The sequence below is a fragment of the Mauremys reevesii genome, linkage group 3, assembly GCF_016161935.1.
Source record: "Mauremys reevesii isolate NIE-2019 linkage group 3, ASM1616193v1, whole genome shotgun sequence".
NCBI classification, from domain to species: domain Eukaryota; kingdom Metazoa; phylum Chordata; order Testudines; family Geoemydidae; genus Mauremys; species Mauremys reevesii.
This window is the reverse complement of record NC_052625.1, coordinates 91,640,373-91,658,223: the sequence shown is the minus strand read 5'-3', so window position 1 is coordinate 91,658,223 and position 17,851 is coordinate 91,640,373. Positions and strand designations below refer to the sequence as shown.

The following is a 17,851-nucleotide window of genomic DNA, read 5'->3' as shown; positions in this document are numbered from 1 at the left end:
ACTTGACAGCAAGTTCTCTTGTAACTACACCCATTTTATTAACATACACACTAGGTACAATACTGGGAAGAAGTGTAAGATGAACAATTAAACAGTAACATAAATAAAAGCCAGACTAGTTCTCAAGTGCTCCAGAACGAACAGCATCTTCGTAACACCCGCCTCTATCATCTTTGCTTTCAGGATGCAACTTAATAAGATCATCAATTCGTAGAATAGTAATTGCAGCTTCTGTTGCAAATTTCAAGCTCTTTACTTTGACTACTGTAGGCTCAAACACACCAGCTTGTTTGTTATCACGAGGTTTCCCATTGATTAAATCAAGACCAATCCTGCAAGAAATGAATTAGACAAGTCTAATTTGTTGTATAGCACATAGGTGCTAGGCACTATGATAATGCACATAATTTGGCTAAAGTTAGAGCATAAACTTCTGAGGATTGCCACTATGCTTATCTGAAGGAAAATAAAGTTTCCCAGAGCAAGCTCATAGTTCCTAAATTATGGTCCATAGGAGCAGCTAAACTACACAACAGGAGAAGAATGGAAATGCAGAGAAAAGTAAATGTACACTATATTTTGTAACAGGACTTCTACACAAGCAGTCAATATTTACAAAACTCATAAATAGAGCCCTCCACTTAAATGCAACCCCTTTCACTTCTATTAATTGTTTGAATGGATACTTACCATTTCAGATTTTTACGTTCTGGGTTAACTTGAGCCTCATTGTGAAATGCTCTCAGCTTTGCAACAAGATCTGTGGCATCCTGGGCAGCATTTACTGCTAAGGTATTTGGAATAATTAAGAGAGACCTTGCAAATTCTGCAATAGCAAGCTGTTCACGTGATCCCTAAATGAGAAGGAGGAAGAGTTATTTACTTTGAAACCCATCAAGCCAATTCATGCAATACAAGAGGAAAAATACAGCCATAATTTTAGAGCACCACAGGCAGGTAGACACAATCTATACTGAGTATGAACAATATAGGGGGAAAAGAGATGTAGGGAGAGGAAGAACTGCTCTGTTCCCAGCGCTAGGTTATTTCTTAGTTGTTTTGAAGACTGAAGTTAATATTTTGGTGTATTAAAATAGTAGTTCAAGATCTGGCAGAACCAAACTCAAAGCACTTAAAAGCGAAGTTCATGCATCAGAACCACCACAACAAAAAGTTTTAGTGTTATGCAATGAAACGTTATTTTGTGAGCTGCACTTACCATGCTGGTGGCATAATTTTCAAGATATATTGAAAGTGCTGCCTCTACAGCACCACCACCTGGTACCACAGACTTAGACTCCAATACTCTTTTAACTACACAAAGAGCATCATGTAAGGATCTCTCCATTTCATCACACATGAAGTCATTGGCTCCTCGTAAAATAATTGATGCAGAAGTACGAGCCTTGGTACTGTCCAAAAACAAGGAAAAGTCAGTTAACTCATGCTTCTATCTTCATGCAGATCAGAAAAACTCTTCTGGAGAAAAAGCTTTTCATTTTTATCATCTCATTGCTTACAGCTAGGTTCCTCAAACATTTAATGTAGGATCTTACTCCTAAAGGGGTTATATTATCTCTTGCAACATCTGTAGGTAACCCTTCAGTTCACATTAACCCCTCAGACAATCCCAGATATTCTCTCCTGGCTAATGCATTTTGATTTGCTCACCCTATCAGAAAATTCTTTACCTCTCAGGAAGAAAGGCAAGGCATTTCCACACCATGGGAGTGAGGTAACGAAAACTGTCATTACCAGTCATAGAAATGCATGCATTTTAAACATACATTTACTGCCACTAGGGATTTTAGATAGCACTTTTGTTTTTTTACAGCCTCTCAATTCCTCTGCTAGATTCCTCACTACCACTCCTGGATTTCTTTATTCAACATACAAACTCAGTGCCTGTAATCTACTCAACATCCTGGAGAATGTCTTTTAGTCTCATGAAACTGAGGCCACCAGAAAACATGGGAAACAGACTAAGTGTGTAGACATGTTTTATGATGAGGCAGATCAAGGCACAAACATGTTTCCATTCACATCACTGTGGCATACCAAAATCATAAAAGGGAAAAGGAAAAATGCACTCAGTTAGGACCTGCTGCTCTTGATATTCATGTGACAATATTAATTCCTTCCATTGAATGGGTTTAAATCAGCACCAAAAGGTTATACAGAGCTAGTTTTAATCAAACTTTAGTATGCAGCATTTTCAAATCTAGGTAGTGTCAAAGACGACACAATATAACCACTCCTCTATAACTATTATTACTAGTAAAGCTGATTATAATACAGTTACACCATTCTGTCTGGATTTTCCTCTACATTTTCACACATCAGTATTTAAAAAAGTAATTTCTATAGTTCTAGATAAAGAATGTCTTTGAATAGCTTAAATCAACTACACAACAACAATAGGACAAGCTGATAGACTAACTGGTATGATTGAGAAAGATGTCCAGCCCTAGCAATGATGGTGAAACATCGGTTGTTTCATCACAAATTTACAATGGCCTTATTATACTCTATCCCACGCGTATAACTGCTCATAGCATTGAGACTGCATGGCAGTAAATAAATGGGAAGTTATAGCTTAAAGGTTTAGCAAAATAGTTTCCAAGGCATGATGTACTCTAGAAAAGTGTTCTTACTTCTTGATTAAAATCAGTTCATCATCACAAATTCTCTCTTGAACCACCTCTTCTGCCTGTCCCAGCATTGATGCCTCATAGCTTTCTTCACCTTCCAGATTAGCCAGAGACGAACAAATGATTGCTTTAAAACAAATGCAAAATTGTGAAGTTAGTGTGGAAAATACCAACTCATTGTTATTTATCAACCTCACACAACAAATGGTTTTACTTTTTACAGAGCAAAACAGAATGGTAATAGTCATCAGTACGCCTTAACATTAAGCATAAATGCAAAATTGAGCATTTCTAATCCAGCCAACAATTGAGGGAAATAAATAGGCCCTACCTTCCTTTTTAAGTCAGTTACTGTATTTTATAGTCCCCCTTAGTCTCTCTGGGTTCATTTTTACTCTATCTTTACAGCACATATTCTGTATTAATAGAAGTTTTCACACTGCTGCTAAAAACAAGCTACACACAGTTTGTTCTGCAAGGTTCTAACGAGACAAACTATCAAAATCTCTTTTATATGATCCTTAAAAGGCATTTTGGGAATGAATAATTTTATACTATAGATGGAATTTTTCTTAAAATTCACAATCACTACAGAAAGTTGGAAATTAGATTAACTAGACTTCCATAATCCCCATTTTATGGAAGTCTAGTTAACAGAGACTTCTAGATAAGATATAATGTGGTTGTGTCCCGTGGCATGACAGAGCCTTCCATATGCCAGCCAACATCTCCCCTCACTGCACATCTTCAGCAGTCACAATTTTTCAGTGGTTCCTCTTTACTTAGTGAGGTGCTCCTTGTCAGGGCATTGTAGCACCTGAATGTTTTCTATTCCAAGTATACTTCCTTATCACTCTGTATGTGGATCAGCCCAATAGTGCTCAGGGAACTGGTTGCCAACAGCTTTGGAAACACTATATATTACTGAAAGTCCACAATACATACATACATACCTCCTGCTGCTTTAGCAATGCGTTTAAGGTCCTTTTTTAAAACTCTGCGTACTGCCATTGCACCAGCATCCACAAAATATTTCAGACACATATCATCAATGCCACCAGTGGTTAGAACAACATTAGCACCTGTGGCCAGAATCTTCTGAATCCTCTCTTTAGTGATATCTGACTCTCTGCAAAAGATAACAGGCACATGTTTACTTATAACCAAAAATTATAAAAGTGGGATTAAAAATCGACTAAATAGCTAAACCATACACAAACATCTGAATAATTAGCAGTAGTGCAAAGCTAAAATTTCTAGGGAGAAAAGGAACCATCACATCAATATATGACAGGGTGGATAAAAATTGATCATTTAAAAAAAACAAATATATTTAAATACAAAAAGTATTTCTATTTTTAAAAATAAGCCTATTTGAAATGAGATTTGAAATTATGATAATCTACGTTAAAACCTAAATTTACTATAATTTAAATTTAAAAGTATTAAGGAATGTTTCCTGCCTACGTTTTAAAGAAAGTGAAACCACTGAACTCGTGGAAAACACTGGCTACACACTAGAGTCTGAAGTGCTGAATGAGCTTTTGACAGCAGTAACCCATTCCACAGGCTCAGAGAATATTTTATTCATTTCAGTTTTTTCAACAACTAGTACATTCAAAGTTAAGAAACGACTAGACGTTGAAAAATCATGAAGTCTTGTTTCCTCTCCTGACCTAGGAATAAAACTGTGTGTTGAGAGGATGAGATCTACTCATTCTAAAATACCGAAAGACTTGGTGGGCAGAAATAATCAGTTCAATTCATTAACTTCCTTTGTTTAATAAATCAGTTTTGAATTCAAAACATGTTTTGATAAAAAAATTTATTTAATGAATAAAAGACTTTACAATTCTGTTTGTGCATTTTAACTGAATTCCCGTTTCTATCCAAATGCACCAACACAAATCACATGCAAAAAAAAAAATCTTAACAAATGCATCATTCATCAGTTAAGAATCTGAATTAATGCAGGTGTAAGCTAGATATTTGCTTAAGCATACAGACACGGTGTACCCACCTGGTTATTGCCAAATATAGTGTACAGGCTATATTTTAGTGGCCACCAACCAATAAAAGAATCAATCTTTCTTTAGGAAAATAAAAAGTACAAACGTAAAACACTGTACATTAATTATTTAAATCAAAGTTTCCTATATTTGCTGATATAAATCAATCCAATCATTGATTCTAAATAATGTAACTGGTTTTTGCTTCATAATTCAATACAATTATATAGTCCAACTGAACACAGATTATCCAAATACATTTTAATCAAGTTATGATCAATGTTTTCCACCAGTATTTTATATTGAGATGTGTTATTTACCTCTGTAGTTAATTTTGTTGCCTATTACACTCTTCAAAACACCCATACACCCAGTACATAATTAAAAATACCAAAGTTAGTTTGAAAATATGCTCATTTGCTTTAAAAACCCAACATACCTCTGTCTAATCTGGTCGAGTTTCTCTGGATCTGTGATCAGCACCTGAACACCAAGCTTCATTTTTGTTTTCTGCAGACTGAAGTCAAGACAGGCAATCTTTGCATTAACTATCCTCTTGGTCATACCTATATAAAAATGGTATTTTACTCCATGTTGTTACAAGTAAATATTAATAAAAAATGCTTAATAAAATGAAAATACTTGTGATGTATTATTTTACTTTTTAGATTTCTAACACACACACAATTACCCATCTAAGGCTGTTTTTCCCCCCTGCAACTCTTTTCACAAACACACTTGGGAAAATGTTATGACAAGAACAATGAAAAGGGTAGTAAGACATTCTTCAATAGTTTGTTACATTGTTAAGCTAGAAGTTCAAGATGTATTAGTACCACAGGTAAAACTGACCCTTTGGTATCCAGTGTAATCACTATGTAAATCTACAGAGAACTCTGATGTATTTAGCAGGGCCCTACTAAGGTCCCAGCAAGGGATAAACAAACATGTTGATTTTAAACAGAGCAGAACATGTCAAAATATGGTAACCTAATTCTACGGACAGTAGCCAATTTCCTTGCTTTAACACTGTCCACCTTTGAGGCCCTGCACTGCAGTCAACTATCCTCAAGCTAAGGAGGGCGGAATGGAACTCCCTTAGGTGACATTTATTGCTGCTCACTTATTTGCTAGATAGGCTGAGCAATATAGTCAACCTCTCCACTAGCAACTTAACAGCAGCCTCTGCTGTATTCCAAACTTCATCATTGAAATGCACATTCCTTCAACACTGACTACTAAAGCCTCGCAAGTTTTACCTGCCAGTGTGATTTCTTGACATATACAAAGTGCTGCACAGTAACTGATGTAATAAACAATGATGAGACAGTCACAAAATTTAGACTTCAAAAACATGCTTTTAAAACCTTATGGGCAATAGAAATATTTCCTTGAGTCTCTCTTAAATTGCAAGTTTTTAAATAAATAGTTCACTGCAATGTATGCATTCCAAATGTAAGTTTTGTACTAGCTCCTGATAACCTGAGATCTACTAAACACTGATTAGAGCACCAGATAAGCGATTATTTCCATCATTCACATGCAAGAAAGTGACAGTGAACAGACTAAACATTTAAAAATCTATATGACCTTAGATCTCATTTAAAAAATCCTTATTGAGACAAGATTTCAAAGCCAAATACGGACTTCAGACATGAATGCAAGTTTCACTGAAGTCCTTAGTAGCAGCCCATGAGTTTCTGGGAGAATTTGGACCTCCGTGTCTGCTATTTTTCTACAGATGGGTAGTTAGAAACTGTTATTTATTTGATTTAAACTGCTAGAGTAATTTTACAAAATTTCAGAAAAACACAGCCTTCAACTGGGAACCAGGATAGTGTTTCAATGACACAAATATTTAACATGTAAATTATAAGACCATGTAAAATGGGAATAATTATCCAAGTTGTGTCAACACTGAAGTACAATGTAGCATATTAAAGCAACCACCATAATATTTCTGTTTGGGTTTTATACCGTGGTGTGTCACTGCAATACCTAAGTTCCTTTTATATAAAACACAACAGCAGAGCCCATAGACTTCACAGAGTCTGTCACTTCTCACTTTTGGGGCAAAAAAACCTCAGCTTAGGGCAGGTCTATACTTACCTGCCGGGTCGATGCGTAGCATTCAACTTCTCGGAGTTCGAACTATCGCGTCTAATCTACGCTATTCGCGTAGCTGAAGTCGCGTACCTTAGTTCGACCCCCCACCCTAGTGTAGACTAGGCCTTAGAGTAGGGTTTGGTTTTATTTAAGAATGTATTCATTTACTTATAAAAAGTTGTTTCAAGGTTGTTTTTTATTTTTCTAAACAAACAATAGTTTATTAGCCAATTCTTCACATCACTAGAAACATCCACATAAGAGCAATATTCATAAACAAACTTCAGTCATTCTGCTCACTGAAGGCATATAAAACAAAATCTGAGCTTACCTTGTGAGCCCACCACACAGTTCAGTGCATAACCATTTACAAGAATACTCTCTTTCTGGCTACGCCCATGTGCCTTCAAAACGTTAATGGAACTGATTGGATATTTGGCTTGACCCTTTTGATCTGTGAATTTAACTGCAAGCACAGCATCCACCACCATGTTGGCAAAGAAGTCACCATCACTAAAATACTGTTAAGGCTAAAATGAGCTACACAGAGACAACTAGCATAATATAAATTGACTTTAATGCTAAAAACAGCATTTATAGGCTGCCTTATATTAACATGCCTTTAAAATAATCCTTGAAGTATCTCTGAGGTAAAATTATTAATCTCATTTTACAGCTAGAAAAAACTAGGATGGGGTTTAAATGTTTTGTCCAAAGCCACACTGCAAATCAGTGGCAACGCCAGCACTAGAACTCAAGTGTTCCTGACTCCCATTCTCAAGCAAACTGTACAAAAAAAAATCCCTTTTGTTCACAGAGAATTTTACAAGTTGTTCCAGTAATTTCTTCTATTGTGTCAACAAGCAGTTAATATCTGCATATGATACCATCCACGGGCATGGCACTTAAACAGAAAGAACAAGTAATAGTTAATTATAGGCTTCTAACACTTGTATGTCTTCCTCATTTGTACGTATTCATGTGGCTTCACTCTAAACCAATGGTCCTCAATATTTTTTCATCATGCATCCCCATACCTGATCCGCCCCCTTCCCCGGGGGGAAGAGGGTAGGCCCACGGTCAGGGCCTGGAGCTGAGGTGGGGGCAGAGTGGGAGTGGGTGGTGCTCCTGCCTCACGCTCCTGTGGAGGCAGACGTGAGCCCTGCCACTCCATCACAAACGTTCCTCCATGCCCTCATAGGGGGGCATTCCCCACAGTCTGGGGGACTACTGCTCTAAACCCCGGAACATCAGTTGAGATTGACATCTGACAAGCCTCCAAGCAGATTATAAATAAATACATTAAAATTAAAGATATGACTTAAATAGAAAATATAAAATGTATTATTTGCATACAATATGACTGTTTTGGAAAGCTCAGAAGAAATGTCAAGCCCACATAACTGGATTACCAGTAAATTTTTAAGAATATCAAATTATTTCATGTTTTCACAATGATAATATATTTGCTACATACAAAACTGTTTACACAAAACTTGTGCACACACAGCCTATTTTTGCCCGCTTTATCCCAGTCAGATCAGAATCCTGAATTAGTGACCAGTTTTTCAAAAGAAACAAATGGATGTCATAAGCAAGTAACCATCACTGAACTACAGTAGGAAGACAGACTGCAAGAAGGAATGTTGCCTGGAATAATGGAGACATTCTTAGGATTAGTGTGGGTGATCATCTGCTTGAATGCTTTACAATTTTTTCTCTATCTAATGCAAAATATAAGCTATATGTTGGCTAAGGTGGAATGTGGACTGAGTCAGAGTGGGCTTCACAGGGGCAAAGCACCGGGCAGCCCCAGGAAGGAGAAATGGGTTATGTAGTAAATGGCAAAAAGAGCATTTTTTTAATCCGTTATACTAAAAAAAACAACAGGCAAACTCACCAGAGTTTTGTTTTTAAAGAAACATAAGATTGGTAAAGACAAGAAAAATTATAGGCAAGGGTCACAGCACATCATCATGTTTTCTACAACTATTAGGGGGGATGAAAACCTTTGAACAAGCAGGGTTTGGTTTAGTAAACCAGAATACACCTTTTATGCCAAGTTGATACCAAGAACAAGTTTTCACAATGGAGTTATAACTCGTAAGTGTTTATAATGAAAAAGGATAAGAACTAATAACTGCTGCCATGGGATTTAGAGTGGATACTCAAGCTCTGCGCAGTAATATCCCTCATTTTCTTAATTTTAAGATTCCAAATTATTATTACCAAGTCAAAGGATACATTCCTATGATTTTGGAGGACATTGATGTTTTAGCTGAATTAATAAGGCAGTCACGGCCAAGTTCATCTGTGTTAATGATGAGATTTTCATTGATGTAGCGAACTGCCTCCCTGTTGAATAAAAACCAACATTTCAAGAACAATTTATCTCTATTCCTTGTTAGTAGAATTTCCTACTGCGGGGACATGCAGACTAAATGCTGAGTTAGAATCAAGTTGACAAGCCACCACCACCATTTATCAGCTTAGAAAAAAAATCCTGTATTGTCAGTGATAATGAACACAGGATTAAGGTAAAATAAGTGTCCACTGGGTATAATGAAACACTAGAGTTGCAAAATACAAATATTTCCGCTGAAATAGATTATCTTACTTGCAAGCAAGACGATAGCCACCAATAACAGAGGTGGGATGAATTTTCTGCTTGACCAATTCATCTGCATTTTTCAGAAGTTCAGCAGCAATAATTACCTGTTTGAAAAGAGGAAAAAGATTCACTGAGAAAATGGGCAAGTCTTAATATTAACAGTAGTTCTTGCTCCAACGAACAAATAAGTGAAGAATATGAGAAGTTCCCCATCATTTAGATTAATTAATGAGTAAAACCATTCTAATTCTAGTTAACTCTGAACTGATTTTAGGGTTCTGATACGAGTTGTCTGGAATCAGCTGATGCTATTCCATTGATTAGTCCACCTATGTTTCAATTTTTTTCTCAGGGGTTGAGAATTAAGAACTTGTTCGACCCAGAAGCTACTCTCAAATATAACTACAAGAAGGGGAGGAATGATCATTCTCAAATTGCAGCCAGTAAGTAAAGAATAACCCTTTTCCAGAATGCAAGCCTGCTTAGAGATGCTAGTTTTTGTACAGGGTCTCCCCTCATTACTCCGGTTCAAGGAACTACTTTGTCAGGGTTCCCTCCCCACTCTGAACTCTAGGGTACAGATGTGGGGACCTGCGTGAAAGACCCCCTAAGCTTATCGCCACCAGCTTAGGTTAAAAACTCTCCCAAGGCACAAATTCTTCCTTGTCCTTGGAATGGTATCGCTGCCACCACCAAGGGAGTTAAACAAAGATTTAGAAAAAGGACCACTTGGAGTTCCTGTTTCCCCAAAATATCCCCCAAGTCCCTTCACCCTCTTTCCTGGGGAGGCTTGAGAATAATATAAGAACCAAATAGGTTAACAAGGTGGGCACAGACCAGCCCTTGGGTTTTTAGGACACTAAAAACCGATCAGGTTCTTAAAAGCAGAACTTTATTATAAAGAAAAAGTAAAAGAAGCACCTCTGTAAAATCAGGATGGAAGGTAATTTTACAGGGTAATGAGATTCAAAACACAGAGGATTCCCCTCTAGGCAAAACTTTAAAGTTACAAAAAAAAAAAAAAAAACCAAACCCCAAACACACCAACATACCACACCAGAACTAACCCTCCCTTTTAGCCTAGGGAAAATTCACAAGCTAAAATAAAAAGATAATCTAACACATTTTCTTCCTATTACTTACAATTTGTAATCTTAAATGCTTAGTTCAGGTATGGCTTTAGGAGATATATTTCCTCTGCCCTGATTCCTCGCTGACCCAGAGAGAACACACAAGAGAAACAAAACAAAAAACTTCCCCCACAGATTTGAAAGTATCATCTCCCCTTATTGGTCCTTTTGGTCAGGTGCCAACCAGGTTATTTGAGCTTCTTAACCCTTTACAGGTAAAGGAGGGATTTTATGCTACCCTTAGCTGTATGTTTATGACATGCTTCAAAGCAATTTTCACAGTTTGCACTGGGGCAGATGCATTTGAAATCTGTTGTCACATGATGAAATGGTCCAGTTTTAATCCGCACAGTGTCAGGATTTATAATGATATGCCAAAAGCTACATTTGATGACTTTCAGAATGTCTGCCTGTAAAACTTTCTACGTACCACTGAGGTGGTCCCATCTCCAACTTCTTGGTCTTGCAGTTCTGCCAGCTCACACAGAACTTTTGCAGCAGGATGTTCTACCTCCAGCAGCTTCAGAATGGTTGCACCATCATTAGTAATGGTCACATCCTAGTTTTAAAAAAACAACAAACAAAAGATTGATACTCATAATAATTTATTTTTAAACTTTATGAAACTATAAAATATGAGAAGACATTTTAATGACAATGGTGGGGAAGAATTATGCCTAGTGTAATATCATGCATATTGACCATTTACCTTAAGAGTTTACTTTGTCTTTTTAAGCCAAGTCTTCAATACTACAACCATACACATGTAATCACACGACTAATCCCCATGAACCATGTGTTGCAGGATGGGAGCCTTGGCACACAAGAATATGCATGAGCTTTTAGACAGTAGAATTCTTTATGTTATATAAATAAGAACTAAGGAAGATTTCTTAAATGTAGCTTGAATATCTTTGTCTATTTTTAACCAATCATTTTAAATACAGTTATTTACAAATCTCAGTTTAAGCTAATGTGCAATATTACCTTTTATTAATTACATAAGGCTATCTCACTTTGCCTTTCAGGACAGCACAGCAGAAAGATTTAAATCAGATTATCACCTGGTCTAAATATTTGAAAATGGGATGTGGTTCTATCTTATTACAAACATTAGCCAATGCAAATTATGTACAACAGTACCTAATTCTAACATATGTACAACAATTTAAAAACAGCATGCATGTCAAGAGCAGCAAAAATAAGTTTTATTTATTCTGTGTGCTGTTCTAAACAATGTTAGTACAAGTTGTGACTTTTCACCCTATAGAAATATGCTTATGAATGTAAATATGACATAACGGGAATATGTTTTATACTAGATATGCCATGTAACATATCTGTGCAAAGGTTATGTTGTTCTGCATGTATTCATTCTATTTGTATGACTATCATTCTTGTATCTGAAACTAGAAATATGAAATATAACTCCGAGGTCCTCTTGTAATTATGCAAAGTGTGGGAAATTAATAGTGGTTTGGAATCTTGATGGCTCCCATTAACCAGGACAATTGACTGCAGATGGCTCTGTTTACTTGCAAGCCTTCCTGTGAGTCAGGCTGGGAAGAATGAAGGCTTGGGGGTCTCACAGGACATGTGACCATGTCACCTGGTACTGGAATCCATCTTAAACCTGAGGCTTTTCCATTTAGAAGGAGTGGGGACCCAAAGAGACAAAGGATTCCCACCTTGTGCCAAAGCTATATAAGGGTGTGTGTCACAGGTTCCTTCCCTCTCATCCCTGTGCTCTCTGCTTAGGCTGGTCAAAGAAAAGGGTCCCAACGCCTCTTTCAGGTGTCTCACCTGTGTCTCGTTATTTACTGTGCTTAGTGCAATCCCAATTCGCCCAACAACAATCCTCATACTGACCCTTCCCGGGGTCTTCTCATCCTTGAGGCCACCTGCAGCCGGTAGAGAGAGAGCTGCAGTCCCCCCCATCTTCTCCCCTGGCTAGCTTCCCACTGAGCCTCTCTCTGGACTCATATCTCCTCCGTCACCAGCCCCACTGATGCCCAAGTCTGCCCTTGTTAGGGCCTGCAGCTGAGCTCCTTGCTGAGCATCTGGGTCCCCCCAGGAAAGGGGGGGGGGGGCGGCACACCTTTAGCAGGGCATCCAAGGGGTTTATACCTCTGCCCTGCCACAGGGTAGAACAGAACAAAAGGGGTTGCAGTCATGAGAAATCCCCTAGCTACTGCCTGAGCTGGAACGAAGACTGTACCAGGGGAAAGGAGTGGGCCCAGACTAGAAGGAGGCTAGTCTGTCAAAGAAGCTTATTGGAACATCTCTGAGCATGAGAGTTAGGCTTCGACTTGCGTATTTTATTTTATTTTGTTTGGTAATTTACTTTGTTCTGTCTGTTATTACTTGGAACCACTTAAATCCTACTTTTTGCATTTAATAAAATCACTTTTTACTTATTAATTAACCCAAAGTAAGTATTAATACTGGGGAGAGAAGGAGAGAGAACAGCTGTGCATCTCTCTCTATCAATATTACAGAGAGCAAACAATTTATGAGTTTCCCCTGTATAAGCTTTACACAGGGTAGAATGGATTTACTTGGGGTTTAGACCCCATTGGGAACTGGGTATCTGAGTGCTGGAGATAGGAGCACTTCTTAAGCTGTTTCAGTTAAGCCTGCAGCTTGTGGGGGATGTGGTTCAGACTTGGATCTGTGGTTGCAGCAGGCAAGTGTGTCTGGCTCAAACAAGGCAAGGTACTGAAGTCCCAAGCTGTCAGGGAAAACCGTCTGAGAGGTAGTTTAGGCATATCAGGTGGTAGTCCAAAGGGGGTTTCTGTGATCCAACCCATCACACAAGTATCCACGTGAGAAAAAAAGTTTATTGAAATGCAAACGTATTTGCATATGAGCAAGGAGTTAATTCTGTTATAAAATAAGGGAGCACATCATGGATGAAGTAACAGTTAACTATAGTTTACAATTAAGGCTTTCTTAAAAAAAAAAAGAATAAACTGAAGACAAATAGGGATGTAAATATTTAAAAAGTTAATCATTTCAATGATAAAAATTATATCGTTTAACCAGTTAACTGATTAAAGGGAGATGGGCTGGGGCTGCTCCAGCCAGCCCGCCTGGAGCAGGGGGTTAACGGTGGGTTAATGACAAAATGGAAAAAGAGGTCAAACTAACAAATGTATATTAGAGCCATGAAGCATATTCTAGATGGAAACACTTTACAAAAAAACAGACATGCCTTCAGCTGAAACAGAACAGATCACAGTACTAATTTACAGTGCAAGTTTGTTAATACGTAAGCCCTCTTCTTAAAAGTTAACATGAAAGACATGCTTACTTACACCAATATCATCCACCAACATTTTATCCAAACCAACTGGACCAAGAGAACTCTTCACAATGTTGGCAATTGAAGCTGCAGCCATAACTGTATAAATCAAGCAAAATAAAAATATATAATTATTTCTTCCCAAATATCTATTTTAAGAGCAGTATATTTTTCTGTCAGCAGATTCTTAATTTCAGGAACCTGAAATAAAACGACTCCTTATTTAGACTCCAATTCTGCAAACAAATTTGCCAATCTGCCCAGGAAAGTGGGGAAAAAAGAGGTGGCTGAGTAAGGGTCCATGACCTCACTTGATTGCACGATCTGGACCGTTGATACTACAAAATAGCAGTTTCATGACTGGAACAAGTAAGGTGTCCAAAGGATGTTGTTTTGGCTACTGAAATAACCAAAAAACTTCAGAGGTCAAAGAAATAAATGATGTCATTTGGTTGGTCATTCAGAATCTTTTCATTCTGTGTTCTGCCATTTCATATAGGAAAAAGATATTGTCAATCTTCTCCTTCAGACTTTGGCAGTATTGTCTCTATCCCATAAGCATAGCCACTCAATCTGTAAATTGAAGAAGTGGTAGTCAAATGGGAAGGGTCCAGTTTAAATCTGATCTTTCCTTTAAAGCTTTAAATGTACCAATCTCGCTCGTTTTTTGTTTCTGGAGATCAATCCTTTACAAAAAACAAAAACATTTAACTGCTATTTCCCAAATTTGCTCTTAATATCAGAGGCTTCCGTAGACTTTACTAAGATATGTACCACTTTTCTACACCTGATGTTTCTACCCACACAGCATCCATTTCAAAAGCAGCTGGTTTTTGCTCATCATGCAGGGCTCCTATAATTTATCTGAAGCACTGAGACAGATGGTACAAAGAATCTTTTTGAGGACTAAAACTTAACACTGCAGATTCCAGACTCACCAACATTTCAAAGAGATCATTACAGCTATGGGAAAGGTGAGCTAATGAGCTAGTGAAGTAGTAGGGAGCTACATCTAAGCCTGTCTTTGTCATGCACCAGGCTTGATCTAGCCCAAATGAGCTCATGCCCAGAATCTCCAAAGTTGTGGTAGTGAGCCACACCCCCACCCAATACCTTTGAGGATCTGGGACCAAAGCTTTATATGGAGCTGTATTATTTTCACACAAAACTAGTCTATCTACCCCATTGTTTAATTAACACATCTTGATTTTATACTAGCACTAAGGACCACCTACTGTTATTGGCTTATTAATTGTCAGTGACAGGATGGAGTTAAGAAAATGTCTCAACATTATTTTTGATCCTCAGACATATTAAAACAGAATCTATGCTATAGAGGGTGAGAAACTCAGTCTTCAGGCTCTTAACTTGCATATGCAACAAGCCTTAATCTTTGGAAGTCATTCATAATTTACATTCAATAACACTAATAATCTTTTGTAGGACACACACAAGACTGGTCTCATGTGGGCAAAAGCTTAAGAGTACCAATATCAAGTTTTACCCATTTGTAGCGTTAATCTTCAGTGTAACTACAAGGGCCACTTTTCACAAATTCTACCCAACCGGGAAGCAAAGCCCCGCGTGGGGGAAGCGGCTGTTCATAAGATGGTCACTATTGCTCACCGGTAGGCCAGACGTTTCAGTGACAGTAAACATTCACGGCACACGATTACCGATTTCTCGCCCATTTCCCCACAGCGAGCCGCAGTCCCGTCTGGCCCAGGCCATGACCTAGGCGGGGTAAGTCTCACACCGCTTTGCCCCGAGTCTCTCCTGCTCAAGGCGTGTCAAAAATGGCGGCCGGGGCGGTTCACGTGAACAACGAGCTCGGGTTCGCCGAGCCCCCTACAGGGAAGCGGGCTGCGAACAGCAACGCGACAAGGGCGCCCCCGCGCGAGGGCCGCCGCGGGGAAAGGAACGGGCCCGGGAACAGCCACGAGCTGCTTCTCGGCAGCCACCGCCCGGGCCGAGCTCTGAGCGCGCCAAGATGCGGCCGGGGCCGGCCCTGCCTCGTGCTCCGGCCGGGGCGGGCCCCTCCGCGGGCTCGGGCGCGTAACGATGGGGGGGGGGGTGTAAAGGGACCCGCAGACACGCGAGCTTGAGAGCCGGGGCCTGGCCCCTCCCCGAGCCCGGGATCCTCTGCTACAGGAACTCCCCGCCCCGCCCTGGGCCCCCGCTCCGTGCAGCCGTTACCGTTCTGGCCGCGGATCGCCTCCCCGGAGCTCCGCTCCCCGAACACGGCCAGCGACCCCATCTCCATCTTCCCCGCGCGCAGAGAGGCCAGACGGCGACACGCGCGCGCTGCTGCAGGAGAATCCGCCGGTGACGCCGCAAGGCTTGCTGGGAAACTGGCCCCTAACCGCAGTGTCTGATGGGGAGGGGACAGAGCAGAGCAGGGCAGGGAGGAAGGAACGGCGATGAATCATGATGACGTTAAACAGTTTTGTCCAATCCAGCAGCCCGTTACAATGCGGCCCAGAAGGTGCCTAGATTGAAGGTAGTGATTGGATTCTGAGATTAGCAATGCGTCTGCTCCCTGAGTTTCCCCCCATTCACGTTGCATGTCACAGTTATTTTTCTCCTTCCAGGAGGTTCTAGAAGGGGTGGGGGCGGGGTGCGCTCCCCTCGGAGGGGAGGGCTGGGCTAGGCACGCCCAGCGCAGGGAAGGTGGTTCCCAAACTAACCCTTTCAGACCCCCCTTTTACTAAAATGTCAAGTCTCATGAACCCCTCTTAAAAGTGAATATTTCCAGGGATTTTCCCCTTTACCTGAGTATAAATTATAAAAGCAGTGAGCTTGGACATGCAAAATTTGTTTTTGTGACATGCTTATTATGCACTATTTATTATTTATCATTACAGTGTTTTTATTACGTTATGAAAATGGCAACACTCTTCCCAGATCTCACTTCCGTAGCTTGTATCGAGGCTCCTATGTTTCATCAAGGAGCATCAGATGTGAAACAGCATGAAGGTATTTAAGAAGCCAACGCAAGGAGTTCCTTCTACACAAGCAGTCAGGTCTTGAGCAGTCCAGGCAAACAATGCAAGTTACAACAAAGCTTAAACTTGTTCTTCATAATAATTAAAAAAAAAATACTAGCTGCCTATTTAATTTTAAAAACAGCAAAAAATATCCACCTCCCTCTCCATTTCTTATAAGGAGTCTTAAAGTTTAAATCTCCTCAGTGTGATAGAGATGCTTGCTTTGATCTGCTTAGCTCTTGGAAGTCCAGGAGCTCTGGGCTGCTGGCCCTGTTCTGCCCAGGGTCCCTAGGGACAGCTCTCACTGCCTGTGACATTATTGACATACCGTAATCTGGGACCATATAGAACATGGTTGCAACCAAGGTCCTGTAGTGGCACCAAATCTTATGTAAAGGGGGTCAATATAAGGTGTCTAAGGCCAGGTTATGGGTTGCTGGTTATGATTATGCTGTCTATATGTATGTATCATTTTGTAGTTGAAGTTATGAGTATTGGCTCTATACCAGGGGTCTCAAACTCAAATGACCCCGAGGGCCGCATCACTGACACGCCCCCTTGCTGCCCCTGGCCCCACCCCCAATCCACCCCTTCCATGAGGCCCCACCCCTGCCCTGTCTCTTCTCCACCTCCTCCCCTAAGCGCGTGGCTCCCCGCTCCTCCCCCCTCCCTCCTGGCGGCCTGGCCCCGGCGGGTCCCGCTTCCCTCCCCCACCCCCCGGCCTGGCCCGGCGGGTCTCGCTTCCCTTCCCACGGCCCGGCCCGGCGGCTCCGCTTCCCACCCAGGCCCGGCCCGGCTCCGCGGCTCCCGCCCCTTACCTGAGCGCGTCTCCGGCGAGGCCTGAGCTTCGTCCCGCTCAGAGCCGCGGGGTGGGGGGGCGGGGCGGTGGGCTTCACGCCGAGCGCAGCGCGCAGCCCAGAGCTCCCAGCCCCGCCCCCTCCCCACGCAGCTCGGATCGGGGCGGGGCTCAGGCGCTCGGACGGAGACTCGGCGCTCTATGCGCCGAGGCTCCAGGAGAGGGGCGGAGGTGGGAGCCTCCGCTTTTCTCTTGGG

At 40.5% G+C, this 17,851-nt stretch overlaps 1 protein-coding gene and 2 non-coding genes across 4 annotated transcripts; all 3 read right to left on the bottom strand.

The window, feature by feature from the left end:
• Positions 1 to 13: 13 nt before the first annotated feature.
• Positions 14 to 16,202, bottom strand: TCP1 (t-complex 1). Of its 2 annotated transcripts, none has more exons than XM_039529628.1 (12): positions 16,008 to 16,202; positions 13,825 to 13,910; positions 10,938 to 11,066; positions 9,384 to 9,481; positions 9,011 to 9,121; positions 7,098 to 7,279; positions 5,100 to 5,226; positions 3,605 to 3,780; positions 2,655 to 2,778; positions 1,220 to 1,412; positions 691 to 854; positions 14 to 332 (listed from the first exon to the last, which is right to left on the bottom strand). In XM_039529628.1, the coding sequence occupies exons 1-12, from the start codon at positions 16,072 to 16,074 to the stop codon at positions 116 to 118; spliced, it is 1,674 nt and encodes a 557-aa protein (XP_039385562.1). In that variant the 5' UTR covers positions 16,075 to 16,202; the 3' UTR covers positions 14 to 115. The 2 variants fall into 2 exon arrangements, with proteins under 2 accessions (XP_039385562.1, XP_039385563.1); XM_039529629.1 differs by lacking the exon at positions 16,008 to 16,202 and adding an exon at positions 15,438 to 15,651.
• LOC120402484 lies at positions 2,456 to 2,589 on the bottom strand. Its single transcript, XR_005597265.1, has one exon. It is a non-coding gene; the product is annotated as a small nucleolar RNA SNORA20 (small nucleolar RNA).
• LOC120402485 lies at positions 14,284 to 14,418 on the bottom strand. Its single transcript, XR_005597266.1, has one exon. It is a non-coding gene; the product is annotated as a small nucleolar RNA SNORA29 (small nucleolar RNA).
• Positions 16,203 to 17,851: the final 1,649 nt, after the last annotated feature.